This window comes from Thunnus thynnus, chromosome 2 (genome assembly GCF_963924715.1).
Source record: "Thunnus thynnus chromosome 2, fThuThy2.1, whole genome shotgun sequence".
NCBI lineage: Eukaryota > Metazoa > Chordata > Actinopteri > Scombriformes > Scombridae > Thunnus > Thunnus thynnus.
In genome coordinates this window covers 27,638,173-27,662,783 of record NC_089518.1, presented here as the reverse complement: position 1 = coordinate 27,662,783, position 24,611 = coordinate 27,638,173, and the positions used below count along the sequence as shown (strand labels likewise).

The 24,611-nt window shown below is 39.1% G+C and overlaps 1 protein-coding gene across 1 annotated transcript in view; it reads left to right on the top strand.

Annotated features, from left to right (window-relative positions):
* The window catches only part of msh3 (mutS homolog 3 (E. coli)), a 44,027-nt gene that overhangs the window by 14,613 nt on the left and 4,803 nt on the right, over positions 1 to 24,611 (top strand). The window contains exons 14-21 of the mRNA XM_067613827.1: positions 1,246 to 1,433; positions 2,644 to 2,812; positions 3,034 to 3,098; positions 5,050 to 5,166; positions 5,432 to 5,539; positions 6,667 to 6,781; positions 7,400 to 7,557; positions 16,301 to 16,487. Of these exons, the coding sequence (XP_067469928.1) occupies positions 1,246 to 1,433; positions 2,644 to 2,812; positions 3,034 to 3,098; positions 5,050 to 5,166; positions 5,432 to 5,539; positions 6,667 to 6,781; positions 7,400 to 7,557; positions 16,301 to 16,487 (1,107 nt within the window). The remainder of the gene's footprint in view (positions 1 to 1,245; positions 1,434 to 2,643; positions 2,813 to 3,033; positions 3,099 to 5,049; positions 5,167 to 5,431; positions 5,540 to 6,666; positions 6,782 to 7,399; positions 7,558 to 16,300; positions 16,488 to 24,611) is intronic.

Sequence of the window (24,611 nt, the reverse complement as noted above, 5' to 3'; positions counted from 1 at the left end):
CGGTATCGATCCATCACACACACATATATAACGGTTTTCTGGTCGTTGTTGGGGCATTTCCATCAAAAATAAAGTGGATCCAACGCTTCACTTCCTCAGATGATGGGAGGACATAAAGACTGTTGTGTTGATTCTTGCAGCCAACAACAGAACTTTGATTCAGTTCAATATTTGATTCAATAGGCTTTCACTGGGTGGTCGTCAGCCTGCTGGAGCACTGGAGGGGGAGGTCTATGTTCAACAGATCTCTTTATGCATGACATCATAAAGGGAGCCAAATTTAAACTGTGCACACACATTTACTGAAAGAAAAACATATCTTGAAAAGACATGAAAAAGTGCATTTTGCATAACACGTGACCTTTAATTATCACTTTGCCCATTTGTAGATAAATGGGACTGTGTGTAATGGCCTGTGTCCCTCTGGCTCCATTGACATAATGCGAGGGAGGGCATGCTTGTGGTCTCCAGTCACTTGTCTGTTTGGATTCATAAAAGAGCAACATGGGGGCTGCTGACATGGGGGACCATTAAAATGGCAGCATGTGATTAATACCATAAACCATTGTCGGTGTGACACTCATTAACCTTTCATGACTTGGTACTATATTGTGACATCACTAATGGCAATAATGAGGCAATATAATCTCCAATATCCCCTCTTTTCTGACGCATTTCCATGCAGAGCATTGATTAATCATTATCTTGTTCCATCTTAAATGATTTTATTTTCAAAGCTGCAGTATTGATCGTGTTTGAAATATTACACACCGTACTTTGTATTAAATTCTAGACAGAACAGTGATAAATAAACAGTAATAAAGACTGATAGATATTACATAGTGATGACTGAAGTTCTGATTATATTCTGTATCTGCCGTTTGATGACATCACCGTCACATGTTTATTGTATTAAAGCTCCCGTTGTGAAGACTTGCTAATAAGCGGTGTCTCTCAGAGCATTTGCTGCTTGACTGCCATATCCAATGCAGATGAGATTTAGTGATCTAATCTCGCTGGTTTACAGACTTTCCCAATAACAGAACAAACTTATATACACATATATATGTGTGTGTATATATGTATAATAAGAATACAAAGGTATTTCTTAATTCCTGCTTTATAAATGGCTGATAGATTTTTTTTGTGATGAGATGCAGCTCCTTGTGCAATTGAAATACAATATGTTGGAACAAACTATTTACACTTCAAATATTTTGCATGTCTTGTGTTGGTGTGCTCCAGTCTTCCACACAGGAGTTTTACCTCATTAGTAGCAGTCTTTCTCGCCTGGGACTGGAACTGCAGGCCCTGCTGCCAGCTATCCAAGCACAGATCAGTTCGGCGCTGCTTCAAGGGCTTTTGTTGGACACTCCTGACCTCCTGGCTCCAGCCCACAGCTTCCTCAAGGTGCTCAATGAAAAGGCGGCCAAGTGAGTATAATCGGGGGTAAAAGAGGACGATCTGAGTAGTTAGACTCAGCTGCGATAATCCTCCCACCACAAAAAAATCTGGAAACTGCACAGAAAAAAAGGGGAGAAAAAACGATTACAAAGTAAAATAGCCCTTAGGAATCACACTTTGATACACAAATCTGGGACAAAAATAGTCATTTAATAATGGTGAAGGATGGCTTTATGAATGACTGATACGTGGCTCAGAATGTGATTGACTCTCAATAGATTGTGTCTGAGTGGCATTATTGTTCATTTCAAAAGAATAGTCAATCAAGTCTATGTTTGATCATTTAACTTGCTTTGTTGTGCACACTTACTGCAGTCTGGTGGATACAGAGTGCAGGGCTTTCAACTAACAATTACTGTCAATATAGATTCATCTATTGATCTTTCTGTACTAATTGTTCAATCTATAAAATGCCAGAAAATAATGAGATGTGCCCTGCATCCTTTCTCAGCCCGAGGTGACCAACAGTCCAAAAGATAAGAAGATATTCTATTCACAATGATAAAGAAGAGAGAAAAACAGCAAATTGTCACATTTGAAAAGCTGGAACCAGAAAAACTGACGTAAAATGATACATTGATGATTAAAGCTGCTGTTTATTAAAGATCTGTTGATTTATTGACTAATAAACATAATCCAGTTAGTTTGTGGGAAGATTGGCTTTCAATTTAACTTGCCTGTTAATATGAGAACAAAGACATCAAATTCATTGGAAATAGACCTGAGAGCCACAGGAGACTGCATTCAAATTCATTTAAACACCTTGATTTGTTAAATATATTTTGTAATTAAAATGTGTAAATCTGTGTCCTCGACATCTATGTGACCCTTTTACTATTAATTTCATCCAATTTCCTTGTTAATTTCATTCAGTTTGATTGTTAAACACTCGAGCATAGTAAATCTCATCTAACAGGTTGACATCAGGCTCCTATGTTTATGTCTACGTTTATGTGAAAATCAGAAAAACACCCCACAGTAAGAATGATGTATGATCAACAGGTGGCATGGAGCACCAGAATGAATAGTGACACATGGATGATTTATTTATTTATTTTGTTTTCACTGTTCAACAGGTAGGATGACTAACCTTTTATGTCTCAGATGCTCTCCGTTACTGCGTGTCTGTGTTGTGATATGTTACCGGCAGCTGTCACATTTGGACTGGTGTTTGTGCAGGTCTGGCAATAAGACAGAGCTGTTCTCAGATCTGTCCGGCTTCCCGGTGCTGCAGGAAAGGAGGGAGCAGATCCAGAGCGTGCTCAATGAGATCCAAGACCACCGCAAAGACATCAGGCTGGTGCTGAAGGCCCCTGCACTCGACTACACGACTGTGTCCGGACAGGAGGTATCGTCTGTGTGTGTGTGTGTGTGTGTGCGTGTGTGTTTTAGGCAAAGAGTGAAAGACAGGTGGGAGGTTGATGGCCTGATTTGGGTAGAAGACTGAGTCACAGTGATGATCTGATATCTGTGTGTGTTTGTGTGTCAGTTTTAATCAACAGCGACACATTCTGTTGTCCATCTGCTCCGGTCTTATTTATCAAAGTCTCTGCCCTCCTCTGCCCTCAGTTTCTGATTGAGGTGAAGAACTCGCGGTCTTCCACCGTTCCACCTGACTGGGTCAAAATCAGCAGGTGAGCTCACAGTTGCAGCACACATACACATGTAGGACAAACACACACAGTCACAGAAACTTTCATCAGGACAGTGATATGACAGTAACCCTTACTGTCATTCTCTGTGGTGTTAAATATGACCTCTGAACTGACAAACCTTCTTTCTCAGTTGAATTTAAATATTTTTAGAAGTTTTGAAGTGTCATTTGCACTGATTTATATCCTGAGAATTAGTTGCAAAAATAGATTTTTTTTCACTGAATGGGGTAATGGATAGCATTATATGTTATGCACTGTACATAAAACACTTCAGAGAGCAACTTAGCAATGAGGAAACAAGGTGATAATTGTTAAAAATCCCCTTCAGACAGGTTTTAAGACATAAAATTACTCTGCTTGGAATAATAATGTGTGTCTGATATTGTTTTTCCACAAATAAAGTACAGTTACCACGTTAAAATCCTTAAAATTGTATCCTCTCCTTCTCTCTCACTGAAAAAACCACAATCTATGAATATGCAGATATTGTTCATCTCTGAATGTCTGCTGGATGCAAGATGTCTCCTACTTCACTGTAAAGTCCATTCTCAGTGTTTGTGTGCTGGAGGTTTCAAGTTTCCACATCACACTTGGGAAAGTTGCATATTGGACTAGGATTGGTTCCCAAACTAGTTGTGATGTCACCAATGATGTTTAAAGATACGGGCCTTAAACTCAGATTTTACGGTGAGCACAGAGAAACTTTCCATTTTCAGCACATGAATGTGAAACTGCACATAAGTCATTCTGCACAGTGAAGTTCAAACATTCAAGTGAAGGAACAAGAACAAAAACACATTTTTGAGTGGAGGAGGACTTTGATGTATGTTAAATATATATTGTATATATGTTATACCATGGCCACGGAAAGCACTTGTTTCCGATTGGCTGGCAGGTGGCTGTTCAAATTGGTTATTGATTTAGGACACTTGAGACGTCGTTCAGATCAGCAGTTCCAAATCACTGCACAATAGTATTGAACTGCAAGTCACCATAGCAACAATACTTGCGTTTGAACTACACTATTGGGTAATTCAGAGATTAAACTAATCCTTTGGTTCAGTTTTACTGCTTGAATCAACCTCTTTTCCAGCTCTGGTAAACCCTCTGAACACCTGTCCAGAGCGAAGCAGCAGACAGACAAAGTTAGCGACTAGATGGTGAATAGTGGAGAATTTAGAAGCTAAAGAGCAAGATATTAAATGGAAACTAAAAAACAGAGGTAAATGGAAGTGAATTTGTCAGGTGGCTACAGTAGATAGAACTCTAAATTAATATTTTCATGTTGTTCTGCTGCCTGCAATTGCTAAAAAAAAAATCAATGAATGCTCTATGAATTGATGAAGAAACTTTAAAAAAAATGAATGACAAAGAAAACATTGCACTCTGACTCTGAGGTGGCCTAAAATTTGAAATTATGGAATCAGCAGAGGAAATGCCTAGTTGCGGTGTTCTCCACCATGTCTATTATTTTATAATTTCATTTACAGGACTCTTCTTCATGCAATATACAGTACGTACATATTATAAATCTCTTCTAGGGCAGCAGTTTCCATTCCGGTGGTTGGAGTTGCAAATCTGTGGATCTGAGGGGTCACGAGATGATTAACATGAAAAGAAAGCTGAATAAAACATTTATGCTGCTCAAATTATTTTTTTCATTTTTAGACAATCCTCTAATTTAATCTCTTAAACTCTTTGGTTGACCTGGTCATCATAACACATTAACATACGTGACTCTTAACAATGGGTAACAAGTAGGCAGAGCTTAATTTCAAGGGTTCAGAAGGCAAAAAGGTACCTGAAGCTCTGTATATGATGTCAGTTTTTAACAAAGAAAGATTGATTCAGGAATGCATCAGGCACCTGCTATAAGTAGATACTGAACCTTCCTTTATTTAACTTCACCTCCATCTCTTCTCCTTTACAGTACTAAGGTTGTCAGCAGGTATCACTCTCCGTTTCTGGTGGAGCGCTACAAGAAGCTGCAGCAGCTCCGGGAGCAGCTGCTGCTGGACTGCCAGAGGGAGTGGACCAATTTTCTGGAGTATGACAGTTGCATGCACACACATACACACACACACACACACACACACACATACATGGCTGAACTTAAATGAAAACTGCTAAGAACATGTCAGGCTCTGGTTCAGAGAGATGCCTCCAAAGCTCTCGGCCTGCCAATCTGTTTTAGTCAAGTGCATCATCAATGCCGTCTGCTAAGAACACAGTATGCACTTACCTTAATTTACACTTGAAAATCTCTTTCCTCCCCCCTCTCTCCCTCTCTCCCCATCTCTCTCTCTCTGTAGTCAGTTTGGGGAGCACTATCACACCATGAAAAGGGCTATTAGTCACCTAGCAACCATGGACTGCCTCTTTTCATTGGCTGAGGTGGCTAAACAAGGGGACTATTGCAGGTGATGTCCTCTCATGATGACCGTAAATATTGGTGTATGTGTGTGTGTTCATGTAGTGTGTGAGTTTGTATTTTTGTGTGTGTGTGTGCATGTGTGTGGGTGTCCTGTGTCGTGTCCTATAGTCTCAGACAGGCTGTGTGTGGGAGTGTGCACTGGGCTCAGCAGCGTGCTCAGCCAGATCGCCAACATCTCTCCCACTCACTCAAACACACACACAAACTCACACACATCTTTTATATTGTACATTTCTACCCATTTAAGTGTTTCAGTTTTCCTTCCAACCATCTCTTATTGCTGTCTCTCTTTTTTCTACATGTTCAGAAGGCCTATGGTACTGGTTATAAGCCAATATTGGTAATCACAGATATATCGGCTTATATATTGGCAGATAAGAAATTATAGAGCAGTAAATTGCAACAAGAAAATTTTTATTAGCTGCAAATGGAATATATATTTTTTTATTTATTTTTAGATTTTTTTTAAATTTATTTTTAGATTTTTTTTTAATTCAAGTACATTCTTGTTTTATGTTTTTTTTTTTTATTTATATTTATTATTTAAAATACTTAAAGTGTTTAGGTTCCCACGGTCATGGAGAACCTGGAAAAGTCATGGAATTTTAAAATCTCATTTTCCAGGCCTGGAAAAGTAATGGAATTTCATTTTGTTGTTTGTAATGAAATTAATACTTAAAGGTTGTGAATCTTCATGGAAATTGTATTATTTCCTTGAAAAGTCATGAAAAAGTTTTGAAATTTTGTTTGTGAAAATGTGTGGGAGCCCTGTAGTGTGTATTGCTCCACTGTAAAATATCTTAAATCAGTTTCTTTATGTAATATAATATGGACTGATGTATTTTTACTAATTTTTACAATTTTTTTAATGTGTATTTTTATTATTATTTTACTTGAGACATACAAACATACAAATGGCTCTTATAAGTTTAAATATCGATATTGTCCATTAAAATCCAGTATCAGTCAATGTTTTAAACAATAAATAAAGCAGATAGGGACTAAAGGAAGCAAAACACAGTGCACAGTGTTATATAATTGTGGTTGAATGTGTTTAATTGTGTGTGTGTGTGTGTGTGCAGTTCTGACTGTGTGTGTGTACTCTGTTTACAGGCCAGAGGTGTGTGAAAGTCAGCGTCAGATTATGATCAAGGATGGCAGACATCCTGCCATAGACTTACTGATGGGAGAGCACAACCAGTATGTGCCCAACCATACAGAACTACAGGTACACACACACACACACACACACACACATTTACTTTTAGGTCACTTTTGGGGACATTACATTGACTTGCATTCATTTTCTGGAGACTTACCATAGCTACTACTTGCCTAACCTAGCAGCTTTTTCCAAATGGGGGACATGGCCTTTGTCCCTAATGGGACAAGCCATCCTCTAATTAACTGGTCTCCCCCCACCCCCCACACACACACATGCACAGGCTCATTCAGAGAGCTTTGAAAGAAAGTTGAGCCAAAACACACACAGACATTTTCTTGCTCACTAACTCATTGAGACAGTTCAGAAACAAAATTGCAACAGCACATGCAAACATAGTTATGCTCACACACACGCACACACATAAATACACACATGACGCACACACATACAGGCGTGCACAACACACACACACACACTTCCTCGCTCAGTGATGGAGTGGGCGTAGGTTAATCTTGCACAGAACAGAAGAACAAGCCAATAGGAAGAGGAGCCAAGCTTTCAGTCCACCCACCTCCTCAGCTGTGCAGGACAGCATGCAAATATCTTATTCTGTGTCTCTGTCTCTCCCCTTGTTCGCCTTCTGTCTATGTCACTGCTCCTCCCCACCCTCCCCCGTTACAGGGTGATGGCAGGAGAACTATGATAATTACTGGTCCTAATATGGGAGGTAAGAGCTCCTACATTCGCCAGGTGGCCCTGATCTGTGTTATGGCCCAGATGGGCTCCTTCGTCCCGGCCTTTGAGGCCCGCCTGGGCATACTGGACGGTGTTTACACCAGGTATGAACAAAAGCACACGTAAAAACAATTGTAAGATATTTAAAAGCTGTGATTGAACAGACTGCATTTGATGACTTGCTGGAAATGAATGTTCACCATATTTTCAGGTTTTGAGAAGTGACTTGGAAACATTCACAATACTAAAACTCACCAACACTGATATGAACATCTCTGCTGTGTTTATTCTCCCCTGTTTTTAATTGTATTTGTGCCCTCTACTGCTCCTCAAAGCACGCTGAGACTGATTTGTTTTGTTTTAAGTGGTTTGATTTAATGTTGCCTCATTACCAACTACCTACTAATGCTGCATCAGTAATAAAAGTAGGGCTGTAGTCAACCAAAGAAAATCTTGGTCGACTAAAATCGTGCATAATCTTCAACTAATCGATTAGTCGATTAGTTGAAGTATAAAAGAGTCGTTTGGTATGCAAGAAAGCCAAAGACACAGTCTGCAAAACCTAAATCAAGTTAACTAATTTCTGTCAAATAGCATGAATTTATTAGGTTTTTAGGTTAAAGGGTCAGTTCACCCAAATTACAAAACATATACTGTATATTCTCATCTCTAGTGGTATTTAAGCCATACAGATAATTATGGTTTTATTGTTTTTAACTGTTTTGAGATACTGTACCTGCCTCCGCCCTAAACTACTTGAGAAATAGACCCTATGAAAACTGCAGAGAGCTGCTTATGCTAAGTGAGAACATTTTTTTTTTTGTAATTTGGGTAAGCTGACACTTTACTATGGACTCACTAGCTTGTGTGGATGCCTCGAAAACATAACATACAATTATAAAATGATTTGATGGAGCTGCAAAGAAAAAAAGTCTCTTGGTGACGCAGACATTTGTTTTCCAGGCAAGCATATTCAAGCTGATGAAGCTCTTCAAATATTAAAGATGACACATCCATAAAGGATTCACTCTTAATATGCAAATAAACAGTCATGCGTTCATACACCATATGTGTAATTTTTACGTGTACCTAAAGCGACACACCAACACCATCACAAATTACTGTATTTCTTTCTCTTTATTGATGGACAGACACACAAACACAGTCAAGAAGTGATAGCTGACTTTTTCAAGCTTTGTCTCCGTCAACAGGAAGACGACGACAGTGGCCATGACAACACCGATAGAGCGCAACACACTTGCTTTTTCACCTCTGCACATTCTTTCTTATTAGAACAATTAAAAATAAGGACGCTGGTGAATCTGATGTAGAGATGACCTTTCCCACATCATTCACTTTGTGTCACTTTGTGTCATCTGTGACATGGTCAAGTTTATTTTTAGGGCTGACACTCCGACTAATCCCTTTTAATCCCATTGTGTTACTCATCGCACGGGAGCAGGTGTGTGAGGGGTGAAAATAGATGAACAAGAGTTGTTTGACAAGGCGTGCTCCATTGTTCTATCATGGTTTGGTACGATACGGCTCTCCCTCAGACAATGAGGCTTTGTTGGAGAAGATCTTTTTTCCCCCACTCATGATTATTCTCATTATGATGAGAGTAGCAGTAAGCTCTGCATGTAGTTTCCAGTCCTGACTACATATTAGTGTGGAACACAGGCCAACATACAGTATGGTCTCACTTATTCTGCCTCTTCTGCACTATGTGATTAGACTTAATGGCTTGCAGATGTGTGTAATTGTCTTTTTTTGTGGGTTTAAGCATGTTCTTATGAATTAACCCAGTAGGAGCCAGAGGCTTGTCAGCACACCAGGAGTGTGTGTGCGCTCTTGCACTTGCATCCTTGAGACATACAGTTGGGGGTTTTAGGCGTCATATTAGTGTAATGAGGTGATTTTGGCTTCTCCTCACATCTGTAAGATTTTACTTAAAGGTTATTAGGACCATGATTGGAGTTGGGTTTGGATGGACAGAAGTGAAGTGACTGAAAAAACACCCTAGTATTGATGCAGATCATATCCCTTTGATCCTATAAACCAGTGGTTCCCAGCCTTTTTTACATGTGACCGTTTAGCACAAAGCAAAGCTGTATTGTGAGCATTTCGATTGTGATTGTCCATTCTCAAAAAAATTAGGGAGCCTGAATGGGTAAAACTAGACTTTTATACATGAAAAAAGCAAAGATTAGAATATAAAAATATAAACCTAATTTTGAGGAGCAGAATCTAGTTTTATCGTATTTCCCACCCTGGTAATAAGAAAGAGAAGAAATAAAAAATATCTCAGTTGGCTGATGTAATTAGTATAATAACTAAATTGTCTGACTTCAACTTGTCAAATTAATTGCACAATTCTTCTTCTTCTCCTTCATCTTCTCCTTTTTCTTCTTCCTACATCTACTTCTCGTTCTCCTTCTTATTCTCTCTTCCTCTCCTACATCTTGTTTTCCTTCTTCTACTACTACTACTTCTACTACTAGTATTACTACTACTATGCAACCATTTCTTGAGCTGTGCTTCTCACAGATTGACTTTGTTTACTGTAAACTATTTATCAAAGCCTTTTAAGAGAATGGGAACATAAAATCTGAGTTAAAATCAGTTTAAACTGATTTGCCCCTTTTTAAAAAGTCTTGGTATTTTTGAGGTAAAGTTGGTAAAAAATTAAAATAATAAATCTTAGGACTTAGAATTAGGGAGTAATTAGAGTTTGCTTTAGGTCAGGGGAGTGCAGGTTCAGATTAGGGAAAGATTGTTTTCTAACACTCATTGCAGAGTGTTGCATGTGTTTGATTGTGGGTGTCCCTCTGTTGTTTAGTCTTTGATTGGGATTGGAGGTTAATATTCCCTCTGTCTATTAGAAAAATGCAACATAAAGCTAATTAGTGTCCACAGAGAAAACGCACACGCACACCCACAGAGTAAATATCCGCCGTCCTGACTTCACCTCCTCTGTTACCTCGATCATCTTTTCTGTTTCTAATTGGATTGCTCAGCCCCTCTCTTAACACCGAACGTAAGATCCCGAGGAGAATTTGTCTCGATAATAAACGCTCAATCAATCCCCACCGCTGTGTCACACATAATAGACGCAGCGAGAGGGAGACAGACAGGGTGGGAGAGGTTGTGAGTTTTACTAAGGTGGAATAAGCAGACTTTGTGGGTTGGGGGTAATGAGATGGTGCGTAGGTGTCTAATGGGATATCCTGTCTGAACTGATCCAGATGATTGATTATCAATGAGGATAAAGTGAATAATCAGGAGATTGGTTTAAAGCAGCGGGCCGCCTCACAGAACTTTGGTTTTATTTTCCTGCCCACTCCACTGTGCTACAGCAGTTTTACAAACATGCCGTACACTGGTTTGTGCATAATTCTGCGTCTGTGTGTGTGTGTATGTGTGTTTGTTCACAGCAGGCTGTCGTGTGTGTGTGTGTGTGTGTGTGTGTGTGTGTGTGTGTGTGTTTCCTGGCGGCTGACTGATGCACATGTGTATGTATGCAGCTGCTGTGTGTGTGTGTGTGTTTTCTTGTCAGTATTGAGTCCTGAAGGTTATAGAGCACATTCTTCCATCCCTTCATGGTTGTTATGGAAACAGCAAAAGGAGGCAGAATGTAAAACCGTGTTTTGAAAAGGACCTTTAATCGACCATGGACTCCTTCAGCAGCGATTATACAGTGTTTTACTAAAAGTCTTTCACAAGCTTCCCTTCCAGCAGAAAATGCTGCAAATTTTTTTTTTTTTTTTTTTTTTTGGCAGCCAGAAATGTGGCTGATATCCAGAAATTTCATAAGACCTCACAAACAGTGGTGAGTGTGTTGGTGCCAACGGGTCTCTGTGTAACATCATCACCTAGGTGGGTGTTGTATAGCGATGTGAGACATGTTGAGTGTGTGGAAAAATGCTGTATCCTAAATTGACTCCGTTGTTCCTCAGTTTTTATAGCGCTGCAGTGTCAGCGCGCCTGTGCCATCTTGTAGGCGGCGTATATGGCTGTTTAGGCCTTCATAGTGTTCCACAGGACTTGAGGGTGTAAAATCAGCTATTGTGGTGGTAATACAGAAATACATGATTCGAAATGGTAGCACAAATCTGAGGAAAACTCATAATAAATGATAAATGTTAATCAATGTGCTTACTTTGAGTAGTATTGTATCTAGATAAAAGGATGAGTGATGTGTAACTTTATTATTTATTATTCATTTGGATTCCCGTTAGCTTGCTTACAGTAGTTGCTAGTTATCTGGGGTCCACATAAAATAATCGTCAAAATAAACAGCCATTTAAAATCACACAGCATCAGTGGAACAAGAAAATACAGGCAGAACAAACCAACTATAACCATCACAGCTAAGACAAAATGCAAACTCTCACAAACAAACGAGAAAAAGAAAATGTAAAGATTTAAAGTTGAAATCCACTGTGAAACAATCAAACACTGTTGTCTGGGGATGTTGCCGGCATTTTTGGGCCAATGTTATCATTCAGTGGTATGTATTTTGTCCCAGTGGATAATGTGAGGTGAAGTTATTCAGAAAAAGCTCAGCTACAATGTGGTTTAAATGAGGTTTAAAAAGCATGTTAATCCTTCATATTAAACAGCAACAGTTCCTGTTTAGGCCATTTATTTTAAACATTTAACAATCGTACTGGGACAAATCCACTGTTGGCAAAGCTTTCTTCTCTGTCGGTCTCCTCAACAGGCGAGGATGAAATGTAACAGGCGGATGGGTGGTGAGTAGCTTACATCATAAAAAGGTGAATAACATCCCGAACACTTAGAACATTGTAGATAAGTGATGCAGAGTATAACTGTAACTGTTTTTCTGTAAGTGCTTTAGAAAAGGAGAGAGTGACCTCCTTCCACATCTCTCGGAGTATCAGTATGACCTTTGAAAACAGACTTTTCAGTGTTGACTTTTTGGTCTTGGTTTTCTGCCAAAAAGTGTAAGTGGAAGCACACATTTTCATGCATCTTATTCAGCCAGACTATGACTGATGTGATGATAGAATGATAAAATAAAATTACTGCTTGGAGGGAGTCTTGAGCGTCAAAAAAAACACTGGAAATGTGGCTAAACATGTTTTCTAGAGAGATGTTTGGTGATGATAAATGGAGTCTATTTTCAGAATGTGTTTGTTTGGCGGGAAGGAGGAACTCTCTGAGACCAGCAGGACACCCAGCTGGTGGAGTATTGCTGTGTTTCCGCTGCACATCCCCTCATCAGTGGACAGACAGAGTGTGTGAAGAGCACTCCTCTTTTCATCTTATTCTGTCCGCTCTTGCTGCCACATAGTATAGATCAGATTGTCATAATTTCCCCCGAGTCTTAGGCATGCATGCACTCAGGCCCACTATAAATTAGCTAATGAAATGCAGCAGCATGGCTGCCACACCCCTCTCCCATATAGCGTGTGGTGTAACCATGGTAACTCATGTGCTGGAGGCTCCTGTTCGTGGTTCATTGACAGGTACTATGGTGAAGGTCAATCAGGACAGGAAAAGACAGATTTAAAGGTGGGAAACAGTGACTGCCAGAGAGATGTGGCATCTGTGATCTAACTTAAGTTGAGCTTTTATCAGATGAGTCACTGCGCTGTCTGTCAGTCTCCATGCATCAGAGGAGCACTCAAACTGTCTTTTAGGCTTGTGAAGAATTCAACATGTCACTTTGTCTCTCTCATCTGCAAATATCTACGTAGATAGACTTGACAGCAAGTGGAAACATGCAAGTGCGTCACTGCTGGAGTTAAGAGTTTTGAATTTCTGTCACTGGTCTTAAAGGACCAGTTTGTAGGATTTAGTAGCATCTAGCGGTGAGGTTGCAATCTACAATCAACTGAATACACCTTCCCCTCCCCTTCCAAGCGTGTAGGAGAAACTACGGTGGTCGCAAAAGTCGCGAAAAATGCAAAAGGCCCTCTCGAGAGCCCGTGTTTATTTTGTCCGTTCTGGGCTACTGTAGAAACATGTCACTGCAACATGGCGGGCTCCATGGAAGGGGACCCGCTCCCTATGTAGATATAAATGGCTCATTCTAAGGTAACACAACAATTCTTATTTTCAGGTGATTATACACAAATGAAAACATATTATATTCCAATTCTGCCAATAGATCCTCCTAAATCCTACACACTGGTTCTTTAAATGAAGCCTCCTTAGATGACATCAGAACGTCAACAATAATTTTACTTTATAATTTGTCAGCGCATTCATTACATATACCTCATATGGCCTAAAATAAATGGACACGCTTGTCAAAATACTGTTGTGTACTTTTGGTCTTTGACTGTTAAGCATGGTTAGATACAGTTAAGGGAACTCTCACACAAAGCCAACTCCATAGAGAAATGGTGTTCCCAGTTGGGTGTTAAAGAGCTCTACTGGCCTGCACAGAGCTGTGACGTCAACCAACCCAACACCTTTGGAAAGAACTGGAAAGCCGAAGTCTTGCCAACCAACATCAGTGACCAAACCTCACTAATGCTCTTGTGGCTGAATGGGGGCAAATCTCTGCAGTGGAAAGCCTCCCCTTAAGAGTTGAAACTGTTATAGAAGCTGATTAATGATGATGGATTTGGAATGAGAAGTTCAACACTCACATATGTATTTCATGTTTGGATGCGCGGATACTTTTGGCCATACAGTCTGGACTTCCTGTTCTATAAAACCCGTCTTTCTCCAAAAATGAAAAACAACAACAACAAAAACAAGACAAAAAAAACCCTGAACTGGTCACACATAAGATAAAATCCTAACTTCTAAGGTTTTGCTCTCATAATATGGATTTGTAATATTGGTGACCAAAAATGCAAAAGGTTTATAGTCATAAAACAACTTTTGGATGTCTGCATCTGTTTTCAGTTTGGTGAATATTACAGTTATTTTTTGGAGATAGATGCATAGCGTATGAATGATTTAAAGTACTTTACTTTTTTCCTTTTAAGTCTGTTAGGCTGTGCAGTGATTTTTGAATTTGCTAGGGGGTTTTTGACTGCAATGCTTTTGGCTGAATGAGGACAAATCCCAAATAATTTGACAATACAACCTGAAGGGATTTCAGAAATAGCTGCATGTTAACTCAATTAACCTGAAATGACATGAGAAAATAAATGTATTTTGTGTAAAGAGAAATGTGTAACCACAAACAATGTCAAGAAATAAGCATGGCTTCTTCAAAAGAGCTTGACATTGAGGCACAGTGTAGAGTTCAGAGTATGATATGTATCAAAAACATTTTAACTTCTTCACACCATCACCCACACCCTATGGCCGCTGGTTGACTTCCTCTTTTTTTCCTCTGTGCAGTTAAAAAAAGAATGATAGGCTGTTATATTCTCACTCTCTCCTCACCCCTCCATTTCCATTTCACTCTTATTTCTTTTCTTGGTACTGTATGTAAGTTGTTCTCCTGGAAGAAGACCTTGTAGGAGCAAGTTCACTGCTAGAAAAATGGCAGATTCTCTGTTTGTTTGTGGGTGGTTTCTGGAAGAACAACAACAGTTGAATTGTCTCTGTTTCTTCCACTTGGAGATCAAATCATTTAAAGACTGGATGCATCCTAACTTCTGACTGAAATTTTATAATCAAAGCAGGGAGATCATGAACAACATGAACTCAGGAGTCTTCCCCTAGCAAAGTATTCACTGTCAGAAATGTACAGTATCAGTCAGAAGTTTGGACACAGCTTCCCACTCTCTTGAATGATAAAGTGTTTCCAAATTTTTGACTGTGTAAAAGAAAGATGATTCTGAACTTTCTTTTTTTTTTAAATGATATTGTTTCATAACCTCATAATGCCATACAATCTCTGAAAGAGGTATCTTTGCATTATTCATTCTATTTGGACCTAATCTGTTGTAAAGATACTTAGATTGTAAATAATCTACAATGGATTATTTACACTTAGTTTATAAAGAAATAGAAAAAAATCTGAAATCTAAAATGGTAGAAATTCACTTTTTACAACCTTTGTGCACACAATGATTAAACCAAGCCCTACTGTAAATATTTAATTTTTTTTGTAATTAAGGAACTACAAAATACAAGCACTGTATAAAAAACACTAGGTCTGTACGTGGAGCATCGTAAATGAAATGAACGTCTGGCACCACAATTGCTTGGTTTTTCTCATGTAGTGGAAGACAACAAACGCAGCATCTGGGACACCTCACAACATCCCCAATTTTTTTCAATTCTCTCACCTAGTTTGAAAACCTCTGTGATATGTTCTTTGACATTGACCAATAGGAGCACAGAGAGCTTTTCAGTGCAAAACTAACTGTAATCATGGTGACGCCAAAGAGGAATGATGATGTATTTAATTTCAAGGAACCAGTAACCATTTAGCTATCGCTCACAGATCGGGAGCAGTATACAAATCAATCAGTTGAGTCATGCAACGTCATCTCCTGTCGAGTGCACACATATGTAAAGTATGCTGTGCACCCACACGCTCAACTTCCCTCTACTCATTGGGAAGGAAAAACCCAGTATGCAGAGTGATGAGGAATGGTTCCAGGTACAATTTCCTTCATTAAACTGTGATTACATACAGTATGTAAACATTTATTGTTGATGCTGTCAGGTGGAACAGTGAAGTCAGTTCCTGGCACCATTCTGAGTTGTGAAGGACGGCACACTATTAATGATCCAATAGGTAATTTACCATATCTGTTGGCAAAGTCACAGCAAGAAATCAGGACTCTAGAATATCCTAATCCGACAAAGTATTCATCTCAAAAGACAAAAATATTATGCTGTCTCTCTCGACTTATTACCCTTGACTTCTGACTCTCCTTTTCCTTTGTCTGATTGGTTTATCAGGATGGGGGCGTCAGACAACATCTACAAAGGGCGCAGTACCTTCATGGAAGAGCTGACGGAGGCTTCAGCTATCATTTGCCGTGCGACCGAGCGCTCATTGGTCATCCTGGATGAACTGGGGCGAGGCACGAGCACCCACGATGGGATCGCCATCGCCTATGCCACCCTTGAGTACTTCATCAGAGATGTAAGTGTGTGTGTGTGATGTGGATGGACACTCTGTATTACGGCGTGGGAATAAGACAGTTGTAAATATTTAAAGAGAGGAGATGGAAAAGGAATGGACTGATGTGACAGTAACCGATAGTATGGACACTTTTCTTTCTCTTTTGTCCACTGCACACAAATTTTTCTTGTTACTAAATCCACATTCGTTGTGGGACTTTGGTCCAATAAACCATCAAGTTAATGGCCTTCAGTATAGCGCTTTGTTTATGTGTTTCTATTTGTGTGCATGCAAGTGTTTGACTGTATGCAGTTATGTGCTCTGCAGACCCCTGTTATGGTTTGTTTTGCATAGAAAGACGAGGCACCAAGGAGGCTTCAGCAGAACAGCTCTTGAAAACTGAGCAGAACTGTGGAGAAACTTGATCTATAATGTTAATATCCTGTTAGAAAGCAGTAGGCTGCAGTGGAAAATGAGAGCAAAAGAGAAAGGGACCCCTAGATACTTAACTGTGCTCAAGGGGACACTAATCCTCATGAAACACCCACATAATCAAAGCTGATGACAGGTTGTCCAATGTCCACCTGTGTGCTCACAAGGGATCATACGCATCATTTCTTAATGACATGTGATTATTTCCTGTCAGCTGTCATTAAAATGATGTTTATGGAAAGCATAAAGGTCCAATTTTAGCCAATATGGAGAGAAGACCTGTGCAGAGGTTCACTGAAGTGGAAGACGGATATGTAAGGCTTTTCAGCTCAGAGTACTTGGAATCAATAGTCCTATGAGAGAGACTGTGTGTGTGTGTGTGTGTGTGTGTGTGTGCATGCGCGCACTCCGTTGGGATTATATGAACTGGCACAGTCAGGAGGCCTTTGGGTGTTGCACAATATTGCGTATAACCATTCTGACAGAACAGATGACTGGTACCACGAGAGAACGAGTCAGGAGGAAGGTGCTTGTGTTTAAAAGGGGGTTTTATCAATACCAGTGAGTGCAACTTGATACAGTAGTCATCTCCTTGTGGACAAATTGATATTTATATGTACCAATTTGTCTTGACAAAATGGATCAATAACGTGAGCACAGAAGACTCATTATTACATGTTGACACGAGCTGTGTGCTTGAGGTGTAACATTAGTCAGGACATACCGCTGTTCATTTTCTCCACTGTTGATACTCGGAATATTTTCCACCATTTAATAGAGACTAATGAAACATGAGGCTTCTTGTTAGTTCTCAAAAGATTCTTTCTAATTAGCCCACCAAATGAGATCTTCCTCATCAGTTATCAGCTTCAGTTTATGTTCCTAGTTTCAAGTCAAGTCAGTTGTATTTATATAATCCCAAATTTCCATCAAAGAGCTTAATAATCAGTTTAACATCCTTAGACCATTGATTCAGCTAAGTATAAACCAAAGAAAAATCCCCTTTAACAGGAAAAAAAAGAAATCTCAGGAGGAGCAATGGAGAAGGAAACTTCACTTCCATGACAGACAAACATGCAATAACTGTTTTATGTACAGTAGTAGAGTAAGTTCCATTTTTTTAACACAAATTTATAAACATTTTAGCCATTGTCCCTCAAATTTGGTTATTAAAGAGTTGAAACAAAGTGTATTGACTGAGGCTAGATATTTACAGTTGAACAATAAACCCTACTGTCAAAAATGACAGTATTTGTAAATATATATTATATATACAGTATATATACTTATATTTACCATTAAAATAAGACAAATTTAAATTGTAAAAATTCAGCATACAAAATATTTATGTACTGAAATTTCGATGTTTGTATCTGCCAACATATCAGCCAATATGTCTGCTTGCAGAAATATCAGTCAGGCTTTAGTTTGATTGTAATTCACAAGACAAAACAAAACAAAACAAAAGAAAAAAACAGGAAAGAGCACTATTAGCATAAGTAGCATAGAGGTCTTGTGTTCTGAGCAGTTGGTGGTGTGCGTGTGGTATTAGTGTCCTCACAGCTGTGGCATCTCTTGGGAGAAAGGATTTATCAACTCAGATGGTCCATGCTGACCTTGGGCAGCGTGTAGTTAATCTCGCACCTGAAGAACTTTGTTGTCTGGCTATCATGGATAATCACAGCACCAGCTGTTCATCAGACAGTCAGTGGACCAAACAAACCACTGATTCTGGCCTCCTGGTGGTTTGGAAGGATGCGCGCCAGGGTGCAGCTCCCACTTCAGTCAACAGTGACAGATACAGTACCATTGATGGGTTTCTGGAGGTCCACCATTACTGCATACTTTCTAGGCCCAATGTTGACTGCTGCCTTCTTGGTAATCAAAGCTTACAAGCTGTATCCAATCTGTGAGAGCTGGTATATGTTTATTTTCTGTTTTCAAAGACTTTAGTCAAAAAGCTCCAAATTGCTCTGAGTTACCTCTGCTCAAATATAGATGTATAAACATTTATCTTTGAAAAAATCCTCCCAGTTTTCATGTTTTGCCAGTTCCACATTAATTTTTGGACGGAATCTTGGGGTTATGTAATTTTGCTGGAAAACGTAAAATGCAAATGTTTAGGTAGCAGCTAATGCAGCAGGGAGCTGCTACTGGCAGCAGGAGGAGGGAGAGCTCTCCAACTACCTGTTGTGTAACAGCATTGATTTGTTAGAAAAGCCTTGCTATTAAAGGAACGACAAACAAAAGAGCACAAAAGAAGTGATGCTTTACAGCAAAAGGCCTCCTCAGTACGGGCAGACCTGCAGTGCTTTTAATGCTCACTCCTCTTCCTCCTCCTCTGCCTCCTCCTCTTCCTCCTCCTCACCAGACATTACTGCTCGCGTCAAAAGTCAGACTACTCCTCCTGTGACTTGGTTGTTATAGTAACACACCTTTCCCTGCCCCCAACACTCACCTGAGAGGTAGTTAACAATGTAGATGGATTTCATAACACTTCTCAATAACGACAGCCTTGATGCAGAAAGAGAATAAGAACCATAAAAGCAGAGGAGAATCACTAAAACTAGATTTTCCCTCAGAGTTGCAGGGTTTTATGCTGAAATCTCAACCAGCAGGATGTTGGCTTCATGAGTTTTTGTCTCATTTTTAATTCCCTTCTAAAAGTGAAGATGTGAAGTACGTCATACTGTCCTCTTCTTTAGCCATTACTCACTCTCAGACATACTTGGACACTCTCTTTTATTCAAACTAACAGCAGGTCCTGCCATTAGCCTCACACTAAGCTAAGCACTAAACATCACTCTCAACTCATACCATGACTCAGACTTGCATGTGACTGCACAAGCATTGTAATACTGCGCTGTAACAGCAGGCAGAACTGGGTCCAGCTTTACACTCGGATAAACAGGAGAACCAGAACTCACTATAAAGCTCGCTTTCAGCTGCAGTCTAATGAGTGAATTTTCAGTAGAATGTGACACTGCACGTGGGCGTTAATGGCCTGATGTGCTCACACAGTAGTACAAAGCTCCTACAAAAGAACCACATGTGTGCTCCACTGCACTCTGTGCTGCTCTATGCCTGCACTGCACTCACATAGAGCACATGGCTAAGATGCTAGCATGTCTTTCTCTCAACTTACTGTGACTATATTCTTTGGTCAGAAATTTCTAGCTTTTGCCAGTTTGATTGTAGGAATTTTGTTTGAAGCTTCATTGCATCTCATACAATGTTTAGAGTAAGAACTAAGAGATCAAGTTAGATTAAAAACCAAAACACAGGTTATTAAGTCTAATAAATTAAAGTCTCTCAGAGATGTTGATTAAACAAAGAGGTCCATTTAACAGGATTTTGGATATTTTTCAAAAATATTGTGGGAGTTGACTAAAATCATTTAACTGATTAAAAACAAGCTTCTCTAAAATTTTACTTAAAAATGGCAAATTGGTTACTGGTCTGTAGTATTTAAGAATTGAGGGATCTAAATTGTTTTGCTTCAGAAGAGGTTTAACTATGGTAGTTTTAAGATCAGTAGAGAAAACACCCATCTGAAGAGGATATTAAACGTTTTAAAAAAGGATGTGGGAATGGGATCTAAAAAGCAGGTTGCGAATTTTAATTGAGAAATAATTTTGCCAAGCATCTCAGCATCAGCCAGGACAAATTTGTCCAATGTTTTCTCACATAAAAACAAAAGTTCTGGGTTATTAAGATTCATAGACTAACAGTGACATAAATTTGTTTTAATAGTGTGCATTTTATCTGTGAAGTGGACTGCAAATTCTTCACATTTGGAGGTGGTAGACATACTGCCAGACTTTGTAAAAACAGGGTCAATGGTTGAAAAGAGGATTTTAGGATTATTCTGATTGTCGGTCATCAATTTTGAGAGGTGTACTTGTCTTGCATGTTTAATTGTCTTATCGTAAATCATCAACTGTTTGCGGAAAATGTGATAATTGGCTATTAGTTTATTCTTTCTCCATCTTCTTTCTGCTGTTCGACAGTTTCTCTTTAATTGTTTAATTTCCTCATTTCTCCAGGGAGGTCTTGAATTAGAAGTAACAAAGTACATGCGTGGATGAAATGAATTAACAAATAAAAAGTTCAAAAAAAAAAAAATAGAAAAGCTCTTTCAAACACTGGCATGGACAGTGGCACAGCTTGCTTGAATCATTACAGTTTGCTTGAATTCTTTTCAAAACTTGAGAATTCACACTCTCCTGCGCTCAGTGCTGTGTGGCAGGTGTTGCTGAAAAATCGCTTATCTCAATCAAATGGTTAAATCTGAACTATGCAGGATTTTTATGAATTTATGTCCTCGGACTTTATAACAAACTGAGCTTGCGGCTGATTAAAAACATCATAGTCCCACTTATTGAGATGGAATAAACTTGCCACATAATACATTTCAGGCGAATCAAATATGACATCTCTTGGCAAACAGGACAGGTTACTAAATCAAAATTTAAGACCAAAATGTAAAATTGTAGTCTAAACAGCATCGAGACCTCCATTGAATCTTGACTAGTGAGCAATGGTCGGTCTTGTGCTACATATTTCTGGTGGAAATCTTTTGCAGCCACTTAAGTGTGAAGTTATCTGCCCTGTGCAGCTGTATTCTGCATCAACTGACCATGCAATTTATTAATGTAATACTCTTTAATATTTACTATTTTCTACTTTCCCAGTCAGGCCAGTAGGTCAGAGGTCTACTTTTTTAACTGATCTACCATTCGAAAATCCAACTAATGACTTTAACAAAAACGATACTGTAGGGTGGAAAAACTTCAGGAATGGCGTGACATATTGTGTGGACTAAAAGGACACCAAGTAAATGAACTTTAAAATTTCAAGTTAATAGATGCAATATCTTTCCTGTCCACTCTGAGTGGTCAGAAAAAACACAAATGCTAAGACTAGAAGCTTTTTTTTTTTCAATAATCAGTCCAGTGACTGAATTGATCCTACTTACAAGTATTGTGTGTCTGCATCCAAACTCTGATATATCATATTCCTCTGTGCTGTAGATCTCCATAGTTTAAAAACAAACTATGAAAAACACATCAATGAGCCACATTGCTGCACTTGGTGACACGCTCCTTAGTTTATTTAGAAACGGTTCCAAAAGTTTAAACCGTGATCACCTTTTTAGTCTCAGAAGAGTAGTTTTGTGTAAGGCTGACACCACTATGCATGCGTAGAAACTCCATTCTGTTTACAGAGCTTCACTAGCTTGTTGAGCAACATATCACAATCTTTTGACTTTGTACTGAAGTTCTTTGAGAAATTGTAGACAATACAGTACAAAGTACATATAAGGCTTTTGATACACACAGTACTTGTGAGTAGATCGATTCATTTTTGCTTTGGCTCTGCACATATTTATTGACAATAAGAAAAATATAGAAGATTGCCAGCCTTATCTTTTAATGTTGAACCCTGGATGTTAGCTATAAAAATGGATGTAAAAGTATTTCCATTTAAACAGAATACTAGACATGACCTAAAGGAAAGGTCATAACTTATGCACCTTATCCTCAAACCAGGCTGGGATAAATTAGGCCAATGAGCGAACAAGACAGACTCGCAGCCTAAGTCGAGGTCAGTGACACACACACACATGCGTGCTTCATTGACACTGAATCTCTCCCTGTCTCTGTCTCACACACAAACATACACACAGCTCCTCAGCAAGAGCTTTGTTAGTTGTGAGGTGAGAACACGAGGAGCGAGGAGAGGGTGTTAACTCCAGTTAGAATTGGATTTGTGTCTAATTGGATAGCGAGGAGTAAACGAGACAAAGAGACAGCAATAGTGGTGTTGACACCTCTAGCCCTTTCCTCAGGATCACTTTACTAACTGGAGGCACACTTGCGTGCGTGCACACGTTCACATCCCACGGACTCTTTGACAACATATCATTATAAAACTGCTGGTTAATGGTAAACCAGACACCAATTCAGAGCTCAAAACTTATCAGAGACATATTACTGGAGAAGAAAAGGTGGACAAGGCAACACAAGAGACAGTGTTATCTGTGGCAATGCTGTTTTATTTGAAACAGTCAAGTAAGCCTTACACCCAGCCCGTCCTCTCCTCAGTGATTCACTGCTCTTAGCATTCCACTCTGTTTGTATTTATAAACATACAGTGCACCAGATTGTAGTTCACATATGTGCATGGACTTTGCTTTAGAAAGTCCTGCTCTTCAGACTTCTCATTATCTCCCTCCTTTATTCCCAGTCTACCAGTTACACAATTTTGTCTATATCATAGTTGTCATTGGCAAATTTAAGATCATGCATTAAACCTGGATCATAGTTAGGGTTACTTTTCAACAGAGATCTTTTAAATTGTGATAAAAACTTTTTGTAACTATGTATTTCTGATGATCTGAATAGAGTGAGACACACAAAGAGGCATAAGTTTGAATACGGCTTTATTTCCGGCTGGGGTTCTGTCACATACAAATACGATGAACAACAAGCCAACTTGAGCTGGGATCTTTTATAACTTGCCACCTCTTCAACATATGTTTTCCATTATCAGTGGACTTCTCCTTTGTATGATGAGTTCTGATATGGACCTGTCAACATGTCAGACATCTTGGCGTCGTTCCAATCAAGCTACTGAATTTACACGCAAGGGCCCCGCACCAGATGTTGTTCCAGTTTGTCTTTATGACACATGAACATTGTGCCTCAACTAAAGGTTTCTTACATTCCTAAAGATGCATGCAACAGAAGGAAAATACCTAATATCACTATTCATGCTAGGGCTGCAACTAGCTATATTTTCCTGACCAGCTAACTTAAAGCTGCACTAATCAGTATTTTAATAGATGAAATTGTGAGGTGTCGCTCATCGTGACAAACCCGCAGAGATTTATTACCCAACGCTGCGGTTCCCAACAGGTCTACGAAGAATTTTAGCATCTTTCAGCTTATTGTTTTGGTTTTACAGTCCTTAACTGTACTGTTTTGTTCACTCTTGCTGCTCTCTACAGCATTGTTTTCCAGCAACAGCTCTTATAAATCAGCTGTATACAACCTGATCAGCACCAAAACTAGCAAGTGGCTTGAACTAGCTAGAAGTTAGTGAAGCATTTAGCAGCTAAAGAGCCTGATATTTTTCTCAGGAGTTGATTGAGACCACTAAGAGAACTAAGAGGAGAAAGAATATTGAAATTAGTTTTATCAGGAAGCCTGAAACACGACTCTAAATGAATGCTAATGTCGCTACATGTAAATAAGCCACTGTTTGCTAACGTTCACTATAACAACTTTATAAGGTGATGTTTTGTTTTTAGCTTGTTCTGCTGCCCCCAAGTGACCAAAAAAAAATTCAGGTTTAATGATTATTTAAATTGTTTGGTCTATAAAAGGTCAAATACAATGAGAATGTCAAAGAATGTCTTTAAACTGCTTGATCAGTCAACAACTGCATGAATATGGATGTACAAGATTGGAGCCTGAGCCTGGAACTAGCTAAATGTTTGGGGATTTTACTTTAATGATTAATCGAATATATAAATTGCCCTTTATTAATTTTCTGGTTATCAACTAATCAATGAATTCACAAATCATTTCAACACTAATTTCATCACATTGTATAGCTCTGCAGAATAAGGCTTTCGGTACACCCTGGGGTGCTCTGCTAATGAGCAGCTATTAGCACCTAATCAGACCATTATCCAGGCTGCAGCCT